Source organism: Podarcis tiliguerta, assembly GCF_965153285.1.
Source record: "Podarcis tiliguerta genome assembly, chromosome: 3".
In the NCBI taxonomy this organism is placed as follows: domain Eukaryota; kingdom Metazoa; phylum Chordata; class Lepidosauria; order Squamata; family Lacertidae; genus Podarcis; species Podarcis tiliguerta.
In genome coordinates, this window is record NC_139536.1 from 3,188,379 (window position 1) to 3,211,185 (window position 22,807).

The 22,807-nt window shown below is 48.9% G+C and overlaps 1 protein-coding gene across 1 annotated transcript in view; it reads left to right on the forward strand.

The window, feature by feature from the left end:
• The window catches only part of ELP3 (elongator acetyltransferase complex subunit 3), a 111,393-nt gene that overhangs the window by 13,682 nt on the left and 74,904 nt on the right, over nt 1-22,807 (forward strand). The window contains exon 7 of the mRNA XM_083432667.1: nt 199-353. Within this exon, the coding sequence (XP_083288793.1) occupies nt 199-353 (155 nt within the window). The remainder of the gene's footprint in view (nt 1-198; nt 354-22,807) is intronic.

Below are 22,807 nucleotides of genomic sequence, written 5' to 3' on the forward strand. Positions count from 1 at the left end.
ACAAAAATAATAAAGAAAAACAATTAAAAAACAATTCAAATTTTCATAACACATCTTGCATTTGCTTGGTTCCCGGACCTCCCCACACCTCCCCTCTTTGTATTCCAATTCAGTTTATTTATTCAGCAAATCCTTTGCCTTTTTACTTTATCTTAACTTGATCTTAATATATTATACCTTTCATCTTACTTTTTGCAGCTGAAGCAGTTGGGTCACAGTGTGGACAAAGTGGAGTTCATTGTGATGGGGGGGACGTTCATGGCGCTTCCCGAAGAATACCGGGATTATTTTATCCGCAACTTGCACGACGCTTTGTCGGGCCACACCTCCAACAACGTGGCAGAGGCTGTCAGGTAAGGTGCTCCCTCGGTTGCTGGCTCTGAATGGCTGTTCTCGTTTTTTGTGTGGCTGGCTTGGTTTTCTTGCATCGGGACGCTACGCAGCGTAAGGAACTGCGTAAGGCAGCCTTCGTCAGCCTGCTTTCCTTCCGATGTTTTGGGGCTGGGCTTCCAACTCCCATCAGCCCTGGCCAGCATGGCCAATGGTGAGTGATGATGGGAGTTGTAGTCCAGAACATCTGGAGAACACTAAGCACTGAATGTGTGCTAAGTCCTTAAAAAGGTAAAGGGACCCCTGACCATTAGGTCCAGTCGTGGCCGACTCTGGGGTTGCGGCGCTCATCTCGCTTTATTGGCCGAGGGAGCCGGCATACAGCTTCCGGGTCATGTGGCCAGCATGACTAAGCCGCTTATGGCGAACCAGAGCAGCACACGGAAACGCCGTTTACCTTCTCGCCGGAAGGTATTTATCTACTTGCACTTTGATGTGCTTTCGAACTGCTAGGTTGGCAGGAGCAGGGACCGAGCAACGGGAGCTCACCCCGTCGTGGGGATTTGAACCGCCTACCTTCTGATAGGCAAGTCCTAGGCTCTGTGGTTTAACCCACAGTGCCACCCGCGTCCCTGCTAAGTCCTTACCTGTATTCATTGTATGATTGTGTATTATCTGACCCATCTACTGCAATTAATAAGTTTGCTGATGACACCACCACAGTGGGTTTAATAACAGGTGGAGACGAATCAGCGTATAGAGGGGATGTCCAAAAAATATCTGCATTTTGCCTAGGGAACACCTTGCACCTTTATATCAGCAAGACAAAGGAGATGGTGTTGGACTTTCGGAGGAAGAGAGGAGAACTAGCCCCACTGTACATTGGGGAGGGCTGTGTGGAGAGAGTCTCTTCCTTTAAATTCCCGGGAGTTTATCTCAGTGAAGACCTTACTTGGAAAATCAATACAACCCAGGTGGTTAAGAAAGCCCAACAGAGACTCCATCTCCTCAGAGTATTGCGGAAGAACGATGTCAATCAACATTTGATGATCTGCTTCTATCGGTTAACAATAGAAAGTGTCCTTTCATACTGCATCACGGTGTGGTACGCTGGTTTGACATCATCTGATAGGAAGTGCCTACAGAGGGTAGTGAATACAGCACAAGATATTATGGGCTGTCCCATGAATCCTCTGGATGAAATAGCGGAAGAACGTTGCCTCAGGAGAGTGAGGAAAATTCTCAAGGATGATTATTCACACCCTGGCCGGCACTTTCTTGATCTCCTGCCCTCGGGCAGAAGATATAGAAGCAGGATTAGTCGCACCAACAGGGTAAAGAACAGCTTCTATCCTGGGCTGTTAGGCTGATGAATGAAAAGATAACAACAGGGCAACTGACTTTGGGGTTTGGTGGGTGTGCGTCAGTAAACGAGGGGAATTAAGACTAAGAGAGCTGAGTGGGGGGTGCTCTGTAATCTCACTGTATACAAGTTGTACAAGTGACAACAAAGTATTTCAATTTCACTAGGCTGGTGAAGGCTGGCCAAAAAGTTCATTGGCAAAGATTTATCACTCTGTTTGGAATGAACCTTCCAGTACTGAATTGGTTTTTCTCTGAGATGATTTTTCGGAAGCTTATTGGATAGTGGAAGTTGGGGTTACCTGGTACAGAGGACCATGCCTCTCTGATAGTTGTGCAGGGGTGGGATTTGGGCACATGTGGAAGAAGCGTTTGAGGAGTGTATCGTTAAAGCTCTGGGTTGCATCCAGCATTAGTCCTACTTAAGAGTAGACCCATTGAAATGAGCCCAACTGTCTACTCACTGAACCAGCCAGGCTTCCGTAGCCACAGATCTTTCTGCACAACGGTAAAGATCAAGACCCCTTCATGGATCACTGCCTTGCCGTGGCGAAGGGGCTTGAAGAACTCAGAGAAGCTATGAACTATGCCGAGCAGGGCACCCAAGATGAACAGGTCATAGTGGAGAGTTTTGACCAAACGTGATCCACCTGGAGCAGGAACCGGCAAGCCACTCCAGTATCCCTGCCAAGAAAACTCCATGGACAAAGACAACAGGCATATAAAAGTTATGACGCTGGAAAATGAGCCCCTCAGGTCGGAAGACGTCCAACATGCTACTGGGGAAGAGCGGAGGACAAGTACAAGTAGATCCAGAGCTGATGAAGCGGCTGGGCCAAAGCCGAAAGGAGGCTCAGTTGCGGATATGCATGGAAGCGAAAGGAAAGTCCAATGCTGTAAAGAAAAGACCCTGATGCCTAAGTTTTTGATAGGGCTCTTCCTCTGGAGGGCAGCAGATACTTAAAATATCCCTTTACATATTTTCCCGTTCCATTCACTGATGTTGCTTGCTTGAGGCGCCTCCTCATATTACGCTGCTGTTCAGGAGTGAGATGGCACCCCCGCACCCCCCATTAGTCATTTCAGCGTCTGCAAGCATGCAGCAAAAGTATTGTCTGTTGAGTAGCCCATGCCACTGGCTGTGTGGTGCTGCACTGGACTGACATGTTGTAGACTGGGCTCTCCCATTCACAGGCCTACCGTGTTTTTCGCTCTATAAGACCACCAGACCACAAGACGCACTTAGTTTTTGGAGGAGGAAAGCAAGAAAAAAATATATTCTGAATCTCAGAAGCCAGAACAGCAAGACTATGCAGTGAAAGCAGCAATCCTTCTCGCTGTTCTGGCTTCTGGGATAGCTGCACAGCCTGCATTCGCTCCGTGAGACGCACACACAGTTTCCCTTACTTTTTAGGAGGAAAAAAGTGAGTCTTATACAGCAAAAAATACGGTAATTCACAGGCACCCTCTGGCCCTAATTGGCTGCACCAGGCCTCTCAATTCAGCCCATGAGACCATTTTGGCCAAGCCACATCCACCTGCCCAACACCTGACATCACATTGAGTGTGGGGAAAGTACAGGTGCGTCTGGCCTGCTCCAAAAACATGGTTGTGGGTGCTGCTGACCACTTGATTGGTGGCATCTGCCAAAGCTGGACCTGGCATAGAACGCTGCACGGTGCTTTGAAGCCCCAGCTGATTGTTGGGGCTGCAAAGCACCGCATGGGGGAAAACAGCTCCTGGAAGATGTCACTGTGACGTGTGATGATTGACAGGAGGGTGGCCCTACCCATGTGTCACGCTTGGCCCTCAGAAGGGTAAGGAGAATCAGGATCCAGCCGGGGGGGGGGGGCTGATCAAGTGGAACGTGTCTATTAATTTCAGTGGGTCTGTGCAATGATTAATGTTTGGATACAGCCTCAAATAAAAATGTCCCTGGCTTTCTCCCGAGACCAGGAATTTGGAATCAGTAGCCTGGATCCGCCCCACCTCCACTGCCCAACAGGCAGTTTGGCAGGTGGGTAAGGGTGTTCACCTGTCAATCACCTCATGCCATTACAGCTTCAGAGGAGCTCACATTGTAATTTTGGTGTTTCGCTTATGCTTTGTCTTACTGATTTTATTTATTCAGTTATAAAAAAATATTTATGTACCGCTATGTCTTAAGATAAAATAAAATAAGGGATGCGGGTGGCGCTGTGGGTTAAACCACAGAGCCTAGGACTTGCTGATCAGAAGGTTGGCGGTTCGAATCCCCCAATGACGGGGTGAGCTCCCATTGCTTGCTCCCTGCTCATGGCAACCTAGCAGTTCGAAAGCACGTCAAAGTGCAAGTAGATAAATAGGTACTGTTCCGGCGGGAAGGTAAACGGCGTTTCCGTGCGCGGCTGTGGTTCACCAGAAGCGGCTTAGTCATGCTGGCCACATGACCCGGAAGCTGTACGCCGGCTCCCTCGGCTAATAAAGCAAGATGAGCGCTGCAACCTCAGAGTCGGGCATGACTGGACCTAATGGTCAGGGGTCCCTTTACCTTTACCTTTATGTCCTATGAAACACACAAAGCAATAAAACACAAAGGCCATGCGATAAAAACCACAAAAAGCTTAAAAACAGGCATCAGTCAACCATTGTGGGAGAACATACCCCTAATTGCCTGCATAAGCCTGGTGGGAAAGAAAAGCTTAACCGTTTAAAGGTTGGAGTGGAAGGTGCCCGCAGAATCTCTAGTGGCAGGGAGTTCCCCAGGACTGGGCCGATGACACTGAAGGCTCAGTTTCTTGTTGTTGTCGAATGAGCCTCGCCAATTCAGGGAATGCCAGACGATGCTCTTGCCGATGATCACAGTGATGGAGCTGGGACATAAGGTTTAAGGTGACCCCTATTCGACACTGCTTTAATGGCTTCAGGCTAGGAAGGACTTTATTGTTTGTGAAATAAATTTAAAAGCACCCAGTTGGTGGAGAGTGTGAAAGCAGGTCCCTGCCCCTTGAAAATCCTGCCCAGCCCCACACCCTGGTCAGTATGTGTGTGGTTGTGGGGACTTCATTTGTCACTATCCGCAGGATGCCAAGCTGTTGTTAATCTCTTTGTGGAGACACAGAATCTCCTGGCTGCCATGTTCCTAGGCTGCAATGGGCTCCTGCGCTCGCAGAGTGATCTTGCTGCTCTGTGGGCTTTCTGACAAGGTAGCAGGTAGCCACAGCCAGTGGAAAGTTCCAGTAGGAGCTCTTTCTCTCAGGCAACATCGATACCTGGGGGAGCTGGCAGGGTGTTTTTTTTTGGCGGGGGGGGGGGGTATTGCAGGATCTATTCACCCAACCGCAAGGGATTTTCCTTTTGTCAAGAGCGCCTGTCACTGCTGATGAGCGAAGTTTTAATTTTATCTCTTGAGAACACAAGGCATTAAGGGGATTTCAGAACATTTCCTGGATCTCTATCAAACAAGAAGGGGGGGGGGGACTTGGCGATAAGGCAGAGAGCAGCCCTTCGTGGGAGGACAGCTGTCTGTATGGCAGAAGAGCCATTATTCTGCTGTCGGCTCCCCCCCCCCCTTCATTCTTCTGGAGAAAGGCTTTCACCTGTAGGCATAGGAATGCAAAATTCCGCTGGGGAATTGTGAATTGGGGGGGGGGGAGTTGTTTGAGCCCAGAGAGGGGCTTAAATCCTAGGTGCAAATTCTCTTTATCTCTCTTTCCCCCTCTGACTCATTTCTGGCGAGAGGAGGAGACGCTGATCCCGTTGTGTGACTCACCCTCTGCAAAACGAAGTTGAACTTGCTGTGAAGTTGCCGGCAACTTTTGGCAAGGGAAAGGGAGAAAAGATAACGCTTCGTTCCAATCAGGCGCTGTTCGAAGAGGCTTAAGAGGCTTCCAAACAAATTGGAAGATGGAGGGCAAATCTTTCAGCTGTGCTGGGCTTATTTTGCCGATGGGAAAGAGGCTAGAGCATGAGTAGGCAAACTAAGGCCCGGGGGCCGGATCCGGCCCAATTGCCTTCTAAGTCCGACCCGTGGACGGTCTGGGAATTAGCCTGTTTTTACATGAGTAGAATGTGTCCTTTTATTTAAAATGCACCTCTGGGTTAATTGTGGGGCCTGCCTGGTGTTTTCACATGAGTAGAATGTGTCCTTTTATTTAAAATGCACATCTGGGTCATTTGTGGGGCATAGGAATTCATTCATTCCCCCCCCCCCAAAAAAATATAGTCCGGCCCCCCACAAGGTCTGAGGGACAGTGCACTGGTCCCCTGCTTAAAAAGTTTGCTGACCCCTGGGCTAGAGGACTCGCTTGTCGAAAGCTTAGTTCTGCGGTGTCCAACATATATATGTGTCCCCCCCCCCACACCTTCTTTAATTCAGAGGCGTGGGAAGGTGGACCCTCCTTCCTTGGAGGTTTTTAAGCAGAGGTTGGATGACCATCAGCCAGGGACCCTTTGGCTGTGATTCCAAGGCTTCCAGGGGGTTGGGCTAGATGATCTCTGGGGGTCCTTTCCAACTCTACAGTTCTGTGATTCTATTCTACCTACAGTCTTCTTGTTCTTTATTTATTGCACTTATATCCCACCTTCAAAGGAGCTCAAGGTGGGGCACGCAGTTTTCTCCCCCCCCCCAATTTCCCATCCTCACGACAGCCCTGTGAGGTAGGTCAGGCCGAGAGAATAACCGGCCCAAGGTCACCCAGGGAGCTTCATGGCTGAGTAAGGGGGATTTGAACCTTGGTCGCCCAGGTCCAACCACTGCGCCACACTGTCTCTCTTGGACTGCCTTTTCCGTGCCACTTCTTGCATCGCCGTTCCCTTGACGCAACTGCTGTGCTGATGGCATCTTGAAACAATATTCATTCTGCTAGTTCCGCCGCTTTCGTTTTATTATAGGTGTTAAATGGAAATGAGATGCTGCTGCTGCATTGTAATATTGTCACAAGATCCAGTATCTCCCAAGCAATTTCTTATTTTATTTTTTTTAAGGAGATGCAGGGTGTTATTTTATATCTTAGTATTTCCTGAACTCTTGATAACTTGGCCAGAATGCATCCCCCACCACCATATTTAGATTGGGGAAGCTCTTCCACTGTTGCACTTCAAAGATGTGTGTCTGTGTCTTGTCTCTGAGTTCCCAGATCGGTATTCTGTCTTCAGGATTGCCCCAGTTGATGTTTGTTTATTTGCTGCTTGGTTTTATAGCCCCACCTTTTCACCAAATGACCCTAGGGCGGGCTACAAAAATATTACAACTGAAATTGTTAAATGAAAAAACAAAAGCAACCAATCTTGGAATAAGAAAGATAGCTATGCAGGAGGAAGGGAGATGTCATCTCAACCAAAGAGAGCCAGTGCACTGCATTGGTAAGATCACGGTGGTCCAGTACGTGGCCAAAGGGCCGCATGTGGCCCTTGAAACCTTTTTTGGTGGCCATTGGCAACCTTAGACATCTCCCCCAAGTCTTCTTGCTGCCTTCTCAAAACTGTGTAAATCAGGTGCTGGGTTCTGCCAGGGTTCTAGGGTAGGGTTACTAGACGTCCCCGTTTCCTGGAGACAGTCCCCGGATTTGCTAATAAGTCCCCGGACAAATTCCATGCCTGGATTTCATCTAATGTCCCCGGGAAACGCAGCAGCGGCAGTCTCAGCAGCCTGGAGCAGTTGGCTCTGGCTGGCTTCCGGAGCTGCTGGGAAGTCCCCATATGATGGTGGTGCAGGGGCTCCAAGATGCAGCTTCCGAGCTGCCTCCACCTTCCCTGACCCCCACACCTAAGCTGTGAAGGGAGGCTTCATGCTGCCTATCGGAGCAGCCTCCCAACTCCTACTTGCGTGCAAGCAGGGCGGGGTGGGGATCTCTCAGCTGCGAAGGGAGGCTTCAGGCTGCCTATCTGAGCTTGCGTGCAAGCAGGAGGGGGCAGGGATCTCTCAGTTAGGCAACAGGAAGCCTCCCTTCCCAGTTGAGGGATCCCCGCCCCCTCCTGCTTGCATGCAAGTAGGAATGGGATTGGGGCTGCTCCAATGGGAAGGGAGGCATTATACTGCCCGAGCCTTGCTGCCACCACCACTCTTGGCCCTCCTTCTCCGCCTTCCATGCCTGACCCACTGCACACCACTTCCCCACCACCACCGAAGAACCAACAACTCAGGGGCTGCCCAGGCTCATGGAGAAAGGAGATAGAAGCTTCGGAGGAAGGGGAAACATGGTGGTTGAGGTCAAGGCGGTAGCCACCCTCTGCCACCGCCATCGCTGCAGCATCAACGTCCCGAACATGTAGTATTTATTTATTTAAAGTGTCCCCGGATTCATTGAAAAAAATCTGGTGACCTTATCCTAGGGACCTCCATCCTCCTATCAGAGCCTCGTGCCTCCTTCCCAAAAAACCCTGCACCTCGCTTACCTGGCTTTGGGAAGGCAGCACAAGGTGTGGCATGGGTGGCATCATAGTTTGGCCTCGCTCCCCCCTGCGACAAGCCACTGTGTCCACCAGGTTCCGTGTCAAAGTCCTCTTGCAGCACGCTTAGCATGAAAGGTTGGTCTGCCTGGGTTGGAGTGTAGGACTAGGACCTGGGTGAGTGCCGGGATCAAATCGCCACTGAACTGTGAACTGGGTGACCTTGGACCTCTCACCCTCACCTGCCTTGAAGGGTTGTTGTGGGATTAAACGAGGAGGGGGAGAACCAGGTATGCCACCTTGGGCTCCTTGTGGAAAAGGTGGGTTCGTAATGCACTGGAAGCAGCTGATGGGCATTGTAGTCCAGAACATCTGGAGGGCACCAAGTTGGTGAATTCTGATTGTAAGCAATCTGTCATCCTGGAGCAACTCGTTTCTAGTTCTGAATTGCCACCATCTTCAGTGGGATGACTTAGGAGTAAGTTGAAAGAGGAGGAACTGACTGCCAGCAAGATTAAAAGCTATTGATTTGTCTCTCCCCTTTGTGCATTTCTTTTTGTTGTGTTTAACAATAAATCATGTTTTGAACAATAAGAGAGCTGCGTTTAATGGATGCAGTTCAGTTCTTGAGAAGATGACGGGAGTGGCTTAATCGAGAACTTCGGCAAAGGCATGTGAAGACCCGAAGAAGCTGAGATTCCTTTATACATATATGTATATGGCTCATCCAGTGTTGGTCTCAAGGTAGCTGTCTCTGAGTCCTTAATGGATGCAGTTGTGCTCGACTCTCCTCCCCGTCTGTGAAATATAGAGACGTAGTCAAACTAGGGAGCTACCCCTCGGGAGGCAAGGATGGCCACCAACTTAGATGACTTTAAAAGAGGATTAGACAAATTCATGGAGGAGGAGAGGTCTAGCAATGACTGCTAGTCACAAAGGCTGTGCTCTATCTCTACAGCCGGAAGCAGAAATGCTTCTGAATCCCAATTGCTGGAAACCAGAAGAGGGAAAGGGCTCTTGTGCTCATGTTCTGCTCCTGAGTTTCCCACAGGCATCTGGTTGGCCACTTTGAGAACAGGATGCTGCATTACAGTTAAATGGACCATTGGCCTGATCCAGCAGGCTCTAGGATCCATTGGTCTTTTTAGCTCAGTGTTGTCTTGTTAGCGGAGAAATCTGAGGGCTCCCTTGGACAAAAAACAAGGACACCAGCCAGGAATACCAGAGCAAAACAGCAGCCAGTAGGCTTGGCCTTTATTGAAGACTGTCGCGACAGGACTCTCACCTGCCACCAGGTGGAACAAGATGGAAGCCCCGAACAAAAGAGAACCCAAACTTTTATTAGCTGCTAATCCCCATGTTACACCCCCCCCCCAAAACTACATCACTCATACATCATGGTTACATCATGAAAGGGGAGGTCTGGTGGCAGTAATATGAGCATCCCTGCCCCATGGTTCCCCTTGCCCTCCACCAAACACCCATCAAGTGTAACAAAAGAGATCTTTACATTTCCCTGTTTCCCAGCCAGGTGAATCACACCCTTTTGCCTTCATCTGGGTTTGATATTTCTGGAATAACACCTGTCTGGCACTCAGGTATCAGGAGGCCAGGGATCATCAGTCAAGCAGAGGGGCTGCTGAGTAGCTGAGCTCACATGTCTATATGAATTTCTGAAGTTTCCCCAGTGAGCCAGTACATAGATCCATTGATCAGTGAATTCTTACATTTGCTATCATGCAGCAGAGGCCCTTTGAATAGATAGGAAGAAACTGTGATGAAGTGTTTTGTGGGGACAAATCACAAAAGTCACAAAAGTGATTGTGATGATTTTGGTAGTGGGGCTGCATGTGCTTGATATCTGCTGGAGGGGCAACCCCCCCAACCTGTACATAAATTCCTGCAACAGTCAACAATGACTGGTGATGGTTCTTCAGGATTTCAGGCGGGGGTCTCAGACTTCCTGCAAAGTAGATGCTCTGGCGCTGAGAATCTGTGGCCCTCCAGGTGTTGCTGGGCTCCTGTTCTTGGCCTTTGGCGATGTTGTCAGGGGGCATGTGGCCGCAGGCTCCCCATCCCTGGTTAACACTGACAGACAGAAGTTCCCCAGGGTGTCAGGCAGGCATCTCGCCCTAGCCCTACCTGAAGAGACCATCAGGGATTGAGCCTGGCACCTCCCACATGCCATGCCGATGCTCTAACCACTGAGCTACAGCCTCACCACCATGCAAGAATAATAGTCCACTTGCCAAAATTGGTCTCTTCATTGTCCTCTCTGCCGCATTGGAGCAGCTCACTGCAAATATTTGCACCTGGCAAACATTTGTTCATGTGCAGCTGGCGAAACAAAGATAGGGAAGACGTGAGTCACCAGGAGAGGTGATGCTGAAATGGAGGGCTGGCCTCTGACCATTCAGCGCCTGGGTTTGCCCTTGACATTTTGATGGAGCAAAAGCAATTCTCTTACCTTTCAACAGAGGTGTGTTGGATTGAATTGCCTTTCCCCGTGACTTTAGGCACACATTTACATTTCTATCAGTGTACTACATCCTTTCTCAAGCCCATTACGAGCATTTTAAAATATAAATTCTTCAAGATGTGAATTGAATCATGGTCCAGCATGTTGTTTGCAACAGCAGGTGGATGGAGTTCTTGAGCTGGCTGTTGGAAAACTCAGGACAGAGAAAATAAAGTCCTCCTTCACACATAGTGTGGTTAAACTGTGGAACTCCCTCCCACAGGAGCCAGTGATGGGTGGCTATGCTCTGTCCACACAGTTGGAAGCAGCGATGCTACTGAATGCCAGTTTCTGGAAACCACCGCAGGGGCGAGTTCTCTTGTGCTCAAATCCTCTTGTGGGTTTTCCATAATGGGCATCGGGTTGGCCATTGTGAGAAGAGGATGTTGAACTACATGGCTGCTGGCCTGACTCTTCAGGCTCTTCTTAAGAACCTTAAGGATTCTTATGAACATGTGTGTTCTTACGAACACTAAGGAATGGGCTGTGAAAAAGCCAGTGTCTATGCCATGTGATCTCTCTTGGCATCTGATATGCAAGGAGGCTTCTTCTTCTTTGGCGATCCCTCGTAGCCGAGTAAGATTGTCTTCCATAAACATGGTCTCAACAATGAGTCCGTAAGTGACTATGGAGGCCAGTTCTGGATCCACACGTCCTTCCACAGTGGGGACATAGGTTTCCGGGTGGGAGCTGATCACGGAGTGGATTTGCCAAGCGTACTTTCCTCTTAGCACGTTTCTCCCTTGCATCCTGAGTTTGAGGGTCTTCAAAGCCCATGACGCCTTTGGGAAAGGCCATTCTCCAACTGGAGCACTCGCAGGCTGGTGTTTCCCAGTTGTCGGTGTCCGTACTACATTTTTTTTAGATTTGCCTTGAGACAGTCTTTAAACCTCTTTTGCTGACCACAAGCATTGAACTTTCCATTTTTAAGTTGGGAATATAGTAGTTGTTTTGGAAGACGATCATCAGGCATCTGCACAACATGTCCAGTCTAACGAAGTTGATGTTGAAGAATCATTGCTTCAACACTGGTGATCTTTGCTTCTTCCAGTACACTGGCATTAGTTCGCCTGTCTTCCCAAGTGATGCAAGGAGGCACCATTGGTCACCAATGGAACACCTGCCTCTCATGCAGGAGACCCCTGGACTCAATGATCTTGGGGAGCCAGTCCTCTGCCTGTTCTCAAGCCCTGGGCTAGTCGTATAAGAAGAGCCTGCTGGATCAGGCCAATGGCTCATCTAATCCAGCATCCTGTTATCACAGTGGCCAACCTGATACCCAAATGGGAAGTCCACAAGCACGACCTGAGTACAAGAACACTTTCTCCCCCTGTCATTTCCAGCAACTAGTATTCAGAAGCATTGCTGCCTCTGACAGTGGAGACAGAGCAGAGCCATCATGACTTGTTGTTGTTTAGTCATTTAGTCGTGTCCGCCTCTTCGTGACCCCATGGACCAGAGCATGCCAGGCACTCCTGTCTTCCACTGCCTCCCGCAGTTTGGTCAAACTCATGTTGGTAGCTTCGAGAACACTGTCCAACCATCTCGTCCTCTGTCATCCCCTTCTCCTTGTGCCCTCCATCTTTCCCAACATCAGGGTCTTTTCCAGGGAGTCTTCTCTTCTCATGAGGTGGCCAAAGTCTTGGAGCCTCAGCTTTAGGATCTGTCCTTCCAGTGAGCACTCAGGGCTGATTTCCTTCAGAATGGATGTGTTTGATCTTCTTGCAGTCCAAGAGTCTCCTCCAGCACCATAATTCAAATGCATCCATTCTTTGGCGATCAGCCTTCTTGATGGTCCAGCTCTCGCTTCCATACATCACTACTGGGAAAACCATGGCTTTAACTATACGGACCTTTGTTGGCAAGGTGATGACTAGCTTCCATGAATTGGTCTCGTTTTCTTTTTAAGCCATTAGGGCATCTGGCTGTCCACTGTGTGAAAAGGGATGCTGGGCTCTGCTTGTCCTGATCTGGCCACTGCAGGGCTCTGCTTATCTTCTTACTTCACGTCCACCTCACGTTGTCCATGCCAGCCCCCATCATGCAGACAGCAGGTTAAACTTCCTACATCTGCGGAGGATTGCCAGGTGGGAGGTACTCGTGGAATGTGATCAAGCCTGTTTTTGCACTGTGCTAAGAACATGTAGTCCCGTGCCAAAGGCAGCTGATTGTAGCACAGATCATTTTAAAAGACTGTGCTGCGGCAGCTGTGAAGAAATTATTCTTAGCTGCTCTTGCATCTGCCTGTCTTGGCCGGTCAAAGCCACTTGAGAGGAAAAGCAGAGTCCTTTCCTGGTTACACTTATTAATGGGATGAAACCCTGAACAAATTGGCAATGATTCCAGTTCTTAACTCCAAAATACATGTAACTGGGTGGTGTTATATTTGCAGGGAGATGATCAGACAGGCAAAAGCTCAGAATGAGCTTAGGCTTGTGAGAGGGGTTCAAAATAATTTTTAAAAGTTTATTTGGCTCTGCTTGAAGCAAGAAGCAAGAGGAAGAACAAGCAAGGGGTAGGTCCTCTGCATGGAGAAGATGGATAAATACTATTGGGTGACAGAGAGAAGGTGGAACTGCTCAACACCTACCGTATTTTTCGCCCTATAGGACGTACTTTTCCCCCTCCAAAAATGAAGGGGAAATGTGTGTGCGTGCTATGGGGCAAATGCAGGCTCGCCAGGCTTCAGGAAGCTATCCGCAAGCCTTGCGAGCAGCAGCCTGCAGCCCGAAGCACGGGGCGAGCTCCGGAGCGCACCTCGGGCTTCGGGCAGATGTCCGCAAGCCTTGTAAGCCCGGTGGGAGTTCCCGCCGGGCTTGCAAGGCTTGCGGATAGCAGCCTGTTTTGGGGCTGGGGGGGGGGAATAAATATTTATTTAAATAAAAATTTACCCCCCCCCCCGCAAAAAAAACAACAAACAGGTGCGCCCTATGGGCCAGTGCGCCCTATAGGGCAAAAAATACGGTACTTTGCCTCTGTCTTTACCCAAAAGGAAAGTGATGCCCAACCTGGTGATAGCGTGGTGTAAGGAGGGATCTGCAGCCCAAGATAGGGAAAGAGGTAGTGATGGAAAACCTAGTTACTTTTAAATGAGTTCAAATCTCCAGGGCCAGGTTTACTAAAGGAGCCTCTGGATGTAATCTCAGAGCCTCTGTCTATAATCTTGGAGGATTCTTGGAGAACAGATGAGGTTCCTATGGACTGGAGGTGGGCAAATGTTGTCAAAGGGGGGGGGGGAGAAGACTCAGGTAGCTAGTGACTGGTCAGCTTGACACTGATACCAGGAAAAGTTCTACAACAGATAAACAATTGCTCTGCAAGCACTCAGAAACGGACCCAGCATAGGTTTCTCAAAAACAAGTCATGCCAGACAAATCACATTTCTTTTTTGGGTGGAGTTACAAGTTTGGTGGATCAGGGGGACACTGTGGACATAGTGTATCTTGATTTCAGTAAGGAAGTCTGGGCCTGGAGATGGATGGCGGAAGACACGGGTTACCATTTTGCCTTGTCAGCACAAGCGTTGATTTTACTTCATGCCAAACTCACAAAGGTCTTGCTTGGCAAGACCTGCCAAGTCCTGAGGTTGTATCTGCAACGTGACTTGAGTAGTTTTGTTTAATTGCTAGTGGAGAGGTTGCTGAAGATGGCAATGGGCAGGTGCATATGATCGGGTCCTGTTTTGACCTGTGGGTGCTGGACAAGGTCCTCTGAAGCCTGGCTGTGACGTGTGGGTGGATGGATGGCAGCCAGCAGCAGCAGCAGGTGGCACTTAAGCTGGCGGTCTATAGCCAGAGAGGGTAGCAGAGTTCTCTGGAGCCACCTCCACAGAGAAGGGGCTAGGAGGGGGGCAGACAGACAGACAAGCTTGGGTCAGACACAGATCTACCAGACCATGGATAGTGAAGACTCCTGGCTCCAGCCCTGCTTCAGAGCTCCAGGCGCTGAAAACAAAGCTAACGCAATTCTAGGCTGCATCAACAGAAGTTGAGTGTCCAGAGTAAGGGAAGCAATGGTCCCACTCTATTCTGCCTTGGTCAGACCACACCTGTGTCCAGTTCTGGGCACCACAATTTAAGAAGGATATTGACAAGCTGGAAGGTGTACAGATGACAAGACAGCTGTAAGAAGTGTTTGACAGTGGAATGGGCTGCTATGGGAAGTGGTGGGTTCTCTTTCCATGGCGGTTTTTAAGCAGAGGTTGGGTGGCCATCTGTCAGGGATGCTTCAGCTGTGATTTCTGTATTGCAGACTTGATGACCCTTGGGACCAGCCTGCGCTGGTCCACCTAAGGACATTGTTCTAAACCAGGCATGTCCAAAGTCTGGCCCGGGGGGGCTTAATCCAGCCCACCGGTTGATTTAATCCGGCCCCTGTGGTAGTTTATTTCTTGGGGGGAAATCCGAAAAGAAGGTCAATAGCTTCAGTCCTAAAAAAAGGTCAACAACTTTGGCCGGCCCTCATGAATGTTCACTTCATCAAATCTGACCCTCTTTGAAAAAAGTTTGGACACCGCTTTTCTAAGCCTAACTGTGATAAACCTATGGGTCCTTCAGATATATTATAGGATTATTAAGCGCCGTGACAGCACTCAGACCCGATACATAGGGCAGGAGCTTAAGCTGCAACATCCTTGCTGCGCTTCTGCAAGAGAACGACCTTCCCAGCTGTTGTGTTAGCTCCACTTACCGTGACTCGCGGGGATCAAGGTAGGAGTGGGAATTCTCCCTCTCCGCTTAGCTGCTGCATTTTCAGTGCACACCTTGTCTTGGGTCTTTGTCACTGAGCGGCACATTTGTGTCACTGGGCATTAGGTACAGCGTGACATTTCAGCCAAGCAGGCTGGTTCTGCTAATCCTGAAACAGATGGCGATTGCAGAGTTCTTTGCCGAGATCAGCCAAACGATAGCTTCAATCAATAATGTGGGCTTTTCTGTTGTGCCGCAGCTGCCTCGGGGTTTGGAAACAGCTGCTTTCAGGGAGCCAGAATCATCTTCTGTGCCTCTCAGAAAAGGGTGTTGCAGAGTTGGGGAAGGTTCAAAAAAGGGCAACCAAAACGCTGGAGGGCATGGAGTGGCTCACCTCTGAAGAAAAGCAGCAACATTTCGGACTTTTTAGTTAGAGAAAAGGCGAGTAAGAGGCTACACAATAGAAGTTTATAAAATTGGGCAGAGCATGGAGAAAGTATATAGAGAGGGTACGTTCTCTCGTATGCGGTGGACCTGTGAAAGGGTCAAAGAGTATTGGGAAATAATTCATAATGAATTGAAAAAAAAAGTTTAAAAGTAAGTTAAAGGTAAAGGTACCCCTGCCCGTACAGGCCAGTCTTGACAGACTCTAGGGTTGTGCGCCCATCTCACTCAAGAGGCCGGGGCCAGCGCTGTCCGGAGACACTTCCGGGTCACGTGGCCAATGTGACATCGCTGCTCTGGAGAGCCAGAGCCGCACACGGAAACGCCGTTTACCTTCCCGCTAGTAAGCGGTCCCTATTTATCTACTTGCACCCGGGAGTGCTTTCGAACTGCTAGGTTGGCAGGCGCTGGGACCGAACAACAGGAGCGCACCCCGCCGCGGGGATTTGAACCGCCGACCTTTCGATCGGCAAGCCCTAGGCGCTGAGGCTTTTACCCACAGCGCCACCCGCGTCCCTAAAAGTACTTTTCCAAAAAAACCAGAGTCCTTTTTGTTGGGGATAATTCAGATGGAAATTCCCAGGTATCAAAAAAGGTTATTTATGTATGCTACTACTGCAGCCCGTGTTAGCCCCAGAATGGAAAACGAGCAAAGTCCCAACCAAAGAAGAATGGCAACTTAAACTGACGGAATATGCGCAGCTTGCGGACCTAACATATAGAAGAAGAGAACAAGAAGAATATATGTTTAAAGAAGATCAGAAAGTGTTTATTGAATATACGTGGAGAAATTGTGTATAGTTGAAAACGTTTGCAGCATTAAGATAGATTTAACAGTGTAGATAAGTTTTGATGGATGTAATAGTGGGATACGGAATGGTTTAGTTTATATAAAATATGCAGGGATTTATGTTATGCAAAATGAACCATGGAACAAGAAGAAGGGAAGTCATTTTAAAGTTGTTTAAATGGATATTCTAAAATTTAATAAAAATTTAATAAAAATTATACAGAGAGAACATATATAGAGAAAATTACCCCCCCCCTCCCAACACTAGAAGTGGTCAGGCAACAAAGCTGAATGTTGGAAGATTCAGGGCAGATAAAATCCTGCAGTTTGGTCAAACTCATGCTGGTAGCTTCAAGAACACCGTCCCACCATCTCGTCCTCTGTCGTCCCCTTCTCCTTGTGCCCTCCATCTTTCCCAGCATCAGGGTCTTTTCCAGGGAGTCTTCTCTTCTCATGAGGTGGCCAAAGCATTGGAGCCTCAGCTTCAGGCCCTGTCCTTCCAGTGAGCACTCAGGAAGATCAAACCAATCCATTCTGAAGGAAATCAGCCCTGAGTGCTCACTGGAAGGACAGATCATTGCAATTCTGCGTTTGCTGCAAACCAGCCTTCTTTAAAACATTTTCCTCCATCAGCTACGTCCCCGGACAAACTGTGTTGTATCTGTAATAAGCTTTGGCCTTAGATGCCAAATGTTTGTGGCACATTCTTTTACTTGAGGGGTGGGCAACCTCAGGACCGTGGGCCAAACGTGCCCTTCCAGTGTTCTCCAGGCCACAACTGCTCTCAGGTCCTGCTTTGCATGGTACCTTAAACATTTATGCCTGCTGGGAAGTGTGTCCTTGGACTCCGATAATTCTGGGAAGCCCACCAGAATCCTTTCTTTTACTTCTCTGTCGATTGCCTGCATGACAAAAGGGAGTTCAGCTATTCTGTCAGCCGTCCCTCCTTTGTCCAATTCAGTCATTAACCAGCTAACCTTAAGAGCGGCTTTCTGTATTCATTGCTCTGGCAGCTCCTTTCAGCGCCGGGAAGATCTTTTCGATTTCTTTATCTTCACAAGAACACCCTGAGATGCAGACAAAGCTGCCAAAGGGAGAGGAGGGGGCCGGTTCAGCCGAGGCATGCGTCACCGTAAACATACTACATTCAGCCTAAGTCGCCTGACAAATGCTTACACGGCAATACATTTGTTAGCCTTCAGGGTGACGCAGGGCACTTGGTTTCTATGGGTCCTTGTGTTCCAGCCCCGGGCATCACCACAGACTCCCACTGCCCTGCCTTGGCCAGCCATGCTACATATTGAGTAGGTAAAGGGTAAAGGGAACCCTGACCATTGGGTCCAGTCGTGTCCGACTCTGGGGTTGCGGCGCTCATCTCGCTTTACTGACCGAGGGAGCCAGCATACAGCTTCCGGGTCATGTGGCTAGCATGACTAAGCCGCTTCTGGCGAGCCGGAAATGTCGTTTACCTTCCCACCAGAGCGGTACTTATTTATCTACTTGCACTTTGACGTGCTTTTGAACTGCTAGGTTGGCAGGAGCAAGGACCGAGCAACGGGAGCTCACCCCGTCATTGCGGGGATTCGAACTGCCGACCCTCTGATCAGCAAGTCCTAGGCTCTGTGGTTTAACCCACAGCGCCACCCGCGTCCTTACATATCAAGTGCTGGTACTCAACTGTAATGTAGGACACTGTTCTTCAACCTTAGGTCCCCAGATGATGTTGGGACTACAACTCCCATCATCCTGTCCCATTGGCTAATCTAGCTGTGGACGATGGGAGTTGTAGTCCACATTTGTCTGGAGGGCAGCAGGTGAAGGAAGGCTATTCCTTAACTTGGAGTCCCCAGATGTTGTTGGACTATAACTCTCATCATCCTGTCTCATTGGTTGTGGGCGATGGGGTTGTAGTCCGACACATCACCTGGGAACCCAAAGTTGAAGAACACAGCTTTAGGGTGTCAGGATACCGCTCCCTGGAAGAACCTTTGGAAACTTTGCTAGTAACGTGCTCACTTTGGGAGCTGTTCAGTGTCCACGTTTTGACTCACGTTTGTTAACAGTCACTGGCTGAGCAGTGAGAGTGATGCTTCAAACTCCTTGGGCTGCATTCAGCCAACCCACTGCGCTAGCAGAAGTCACCACAAAGATTCCCACGGGTGCAACAGGAATTCCTCTCCTCCCTCTGCCCACACTATCCCCAAATCTGCTCTGGGGGAAACCCAAAACCATGGTCTTCCAGGTCATAATACAGCATAGTACACCATACTGACTCTCCAATTTCCTGTCTGGAGTCAAAGGGATAGAGTGGGATACCAGTCCAAACGTGCCCCTCAAAAATAGATCTGGCTGGTAGTCGAAGTCTAGGAAAGCATTGAGTTATGCCACAGCTTATTTGGGGTAGGGGCAGCCCAGCCGTGATATCCACCAGTGCAGTCCTGCTAAGTTAATTTCTTCCAGCTGTAACCTGCTGCATAGCGTTATTCCAACAAACCAGTTACTGCAATGCAGTGTTTCAGCGGCGAGTAGATGGATGCCTGAAAGTGGTATTATGATTAATGCATGAATAATAATATATATATAAAAAAACATTTTGTGTCGTTTTGGAGCCCTTAATTGTGTTCTTCCTCCTAAAGTACCTCTCCTACAACTTCAAAGTAATATGATTAGACTCGAATCCAATAACATTACCCTTTGCCTCCAGCCGCCTAGTTGGGGTGTGTGCACGCACGGTGTATTAGTCATCGGTTGAAGGTTAGCATTCAATCATTCATTCGCTGAAAACAGAAAGACATCTGGAACCTGCTTCTGTCTTGCAAGGGTGGACTTGGCTGAAGCTGAAAGCCTGTGTTTTCTCATGGAGGAGAAAGAGTAGGCAGCGGGTGGCTGTGGAAAAGAGAAAAAGGATGGGATGGGGCTATCTGGAGTCTTGAATAGAATCATAGTTGGAAGGGCCCTCCAGAGATCATCTAGTCCAACCCCCTGCAGTTCAGGAATCACAGCTAAAGGTGCCCTGACAGGTGGCCATCCTACCTCTCCAAGCATCCATGAAGTCTCTGAACCCTTGGTCTTGAGCTGGTTACCTTTCTCTCCCTTGGAAAAAGTACACAGAGCTGAAGTTGGAAGAGCAAATACACTTCCCCACTTCCTCTTCCAACTCTCTGATCCTTTGGAAACGTGAAGTATGTGTGTTCATCCTTTTCACTCTTGGGAGTAGCGATCTACGGGAGGGGATCAAAAGTGACCGGAGGAGGCTTTGCATTCTCTCAACAAATGTGCCCAGGGCCTTAAAAATGTTGGTGATCCTTGCAGCAAAAAATACTATTCAGCATCCATTGGCTACCTGCCTGCTGCTTCCCCTTTTACTTAGGCCAGCCTTTCTCAACCTGTGGGTCCCCAGATGTTGTTGGACTACAACTCCCATCACCCCCAGCTAGCAAGGCCAGAGCTCAGGGATGATGGGAGTTGTAGTCCAACAACATCTGGGGAACCACAGGTTGAGAACCGCTGCCCTAGGCCTCACAACCCCAGACAATTGCTGGAGATGTGGTGCTGTAGGGGGAGGCCTGTTCTGGGGGGGATGCAGGATGCTTGCAAAATTCTGGAAGGAGGTTTTAGTTCTTATGAGTACAGTCCTCATTCTGAAGTGGATCCTGAGTTCTAGCCCAGTACTTCTGGACTGTGTACCCCTTGGATACGGAGACTGAGCAAGAATTGAGCTTCCTAGTTTCAAAGGTGGCCGGGAGGCTGAGCTGGGAAAAATGAGTGACCCAGGTATAGATGGCTGGTCTGTTGGCTTCTTGTTCCTTGGAGCCGCTGAGAAAGAGGCATATGAAAAGAGAAAATGCAGAGAAGTCTGAAGACACCTGGCAAAGAGGCGCAGGTGGCGCTGTGGTCTAAACCACAGAGCCTAGGGCTTGCCGAACAGAAGGTTGGTGGTTCGAATTCCTGTGGCGGGGTGTGCTCCCGTTGCTTGGTCCCAGCTCCTGCCAACCTAGGAGTTCGAAAGCACGCCCAAAAGTGCAAGTACAGTGGAACCTCTGGATGCGAACAGGATCCGTTCCAGAGCCCCATTCACATCCTGAAGTGAACGCAACCTGCGCATGCACAAGCTGCGAAACCCAGAAGTAACGTGTTCTGTTACTTCTGGGTTGCCACAGAGTGCAACCCGAAAACACTCAACCCAAAGCTACTTCAACCCGAGGTATGACTGTAAATAAATAGGCACCAATCCAGCGGGAAGGTAAGTCAAAAGCTGCTTAGTCATGCTGGCCACATGACCTGGAAAAGCTGTCTGTGTACAGACGCCGGTTCCCTCAGCCTGTAAAGCGAGATGAGCGCCGCAACCCCAGAGTCGTTTGCGACTGGGCTTAATTGTCAGGGGTCCCTTTACCTTTAAGATGATTTTGGGATCTGCAGAGTTGGATGGGTAGCCAAAGAGGAAGACTGCTTATTCTGTACCCAGGGGCTACTAGGATGCAAGTTATGTATTGTTATCTTTCAAACATAGAAAACTGTGCATTTAGAAAAGACCTTCCAGCAGGATCTTAGCATTTGCTTCTAGTAGATCCCAGCAGCGGATTCCTTTCCAGGCGGCCAAGCAGCACACGATCTTCTGCAGTGGAGTTTCATGGGGATTTGTAGCACTTGGAGCTTTCTATTCAAATGAAGATTCACCTGGCAGGGTTTGGGGGTGCAAGGAAGGCCCCTCCCCTATGGATTTCTTGCATGTGACTCCACTTTTCCTCCTACACAGCTGGAGGCAGACTTCGAAACTTATAGAAGGCAATATAAAAACCAATTAAAAGCGTAAGAGTACAATATGAACTCACTCGGCTGAAATAGCAAAATAACGAGTCTGATAAGAGCAGCCCTGTTCCCCCAAAGCCAGTGCAAAATGATGGGCTTTGTGCCTCTCCCTTAAAAAGAGATGTCTGTAGAGCACCTCTATTACTGATTGTTCTCATGGAGGTACCGTATTTTTCGCTCTATAAGACGCACCTAGTTTTTGGAGGAGGAAAACAAGAAAAAAAATATTCTGAATCTCAGAAGCCAGAACAGCAAGAGGGATCGCTGCGCAGTGAAAGCAGCAATCCCTCTTGCTGTTCTGGCTTCTGGGATAGCTGCGCAGCCTGCATTCGCTCTATAAGACACACACAAATTTCCCCTTTTTAGGAGAGAAGAAGTGAGTCTTATAGAGCAAAAAATACGGTAATCCTGGCAAGTTTATGAGGAATATCGGTGTTCCCTGGGTTGCAATTTTAAAAATGATTTACAGTGAGCTAAACCATACGTGGGTCAGATTCCCAAAATTGTTGCGAAGTGGTTGCATGTTCTTAATAGTTCAGTTTGCACATATAATGACAAACCATCCTGGTATGTTCCAGCCTTTGGGGTGACAATTCTCAGCAGCCCTGGCCGGTAAGGCTGTGTGATGCTGATGGGAGTTGTAGTCCAAAACAGCTGGACGGCACCCGGTGGGGGTTGTTATTACCCGCCCTTCACCCTAAAGTCCCTGGGTAGGTTACAAGGATTCAAAACACAGCATTAAAACAGCTTAAAACAACTATGTGGTTGCGGGACCGCCTCCCCTGGTATGCCCCACGGAGTACCTTAAGGTCCATAAATAGCAACACTCTAGAGGCCCCGGGCCCTAAGGATGTCAGATTAGCCTCAACCAGGGCCTTTTCAACACTGGCCCCGGCCTGGTGGAACGCTCTGTCTCATGAGACCAGGGCCCTGCAGGATCTGATTTTTTTCCGCAGGGCCTGCAAGACAGAGCTGTTCCACCTGGCCTTTGGTTTGGACTCATTCTGACCCTTATGTTTCCCTCCCTTTATGTGATCTATGAGCTGCTTTTTAAAATGAGGCTGAATTTTAAATACCATTTGAACCTGTATTTTAAATTGGGTTTTTTGTCCGCCCCCCCCCCCCCATTATGTTTTTACTGTAATTTTTACTGGTGTTAGCCACCCTGAGCCTGGCTCTGGCTGGGGAGAGCGGGGTATAAATAAAAATTATTATTATTATTTACAGGTAGGTAGCTGTGTTGGTCTTCCATAGTCGAATCGAAATAAAAAAATTCCTTCCAGTAGCACCTTAGTGACCAACCAAGTTTGTTACTGGTATGAGTTTTCATGTGCATGCACAGTTCTTGCTGCTTGTTGTTGCATTAGCAGCACCAAAGTGGAGGTCTGCTTATTTCCTTCACATCTGAAGGGAGGGCGTTCCACAGGGCGGGCGCCACCACCGAGAAGGCCCTCTTCCTGGTTCCCTGTAACCTCGCTTCTCGCAGGGAGGGAACCG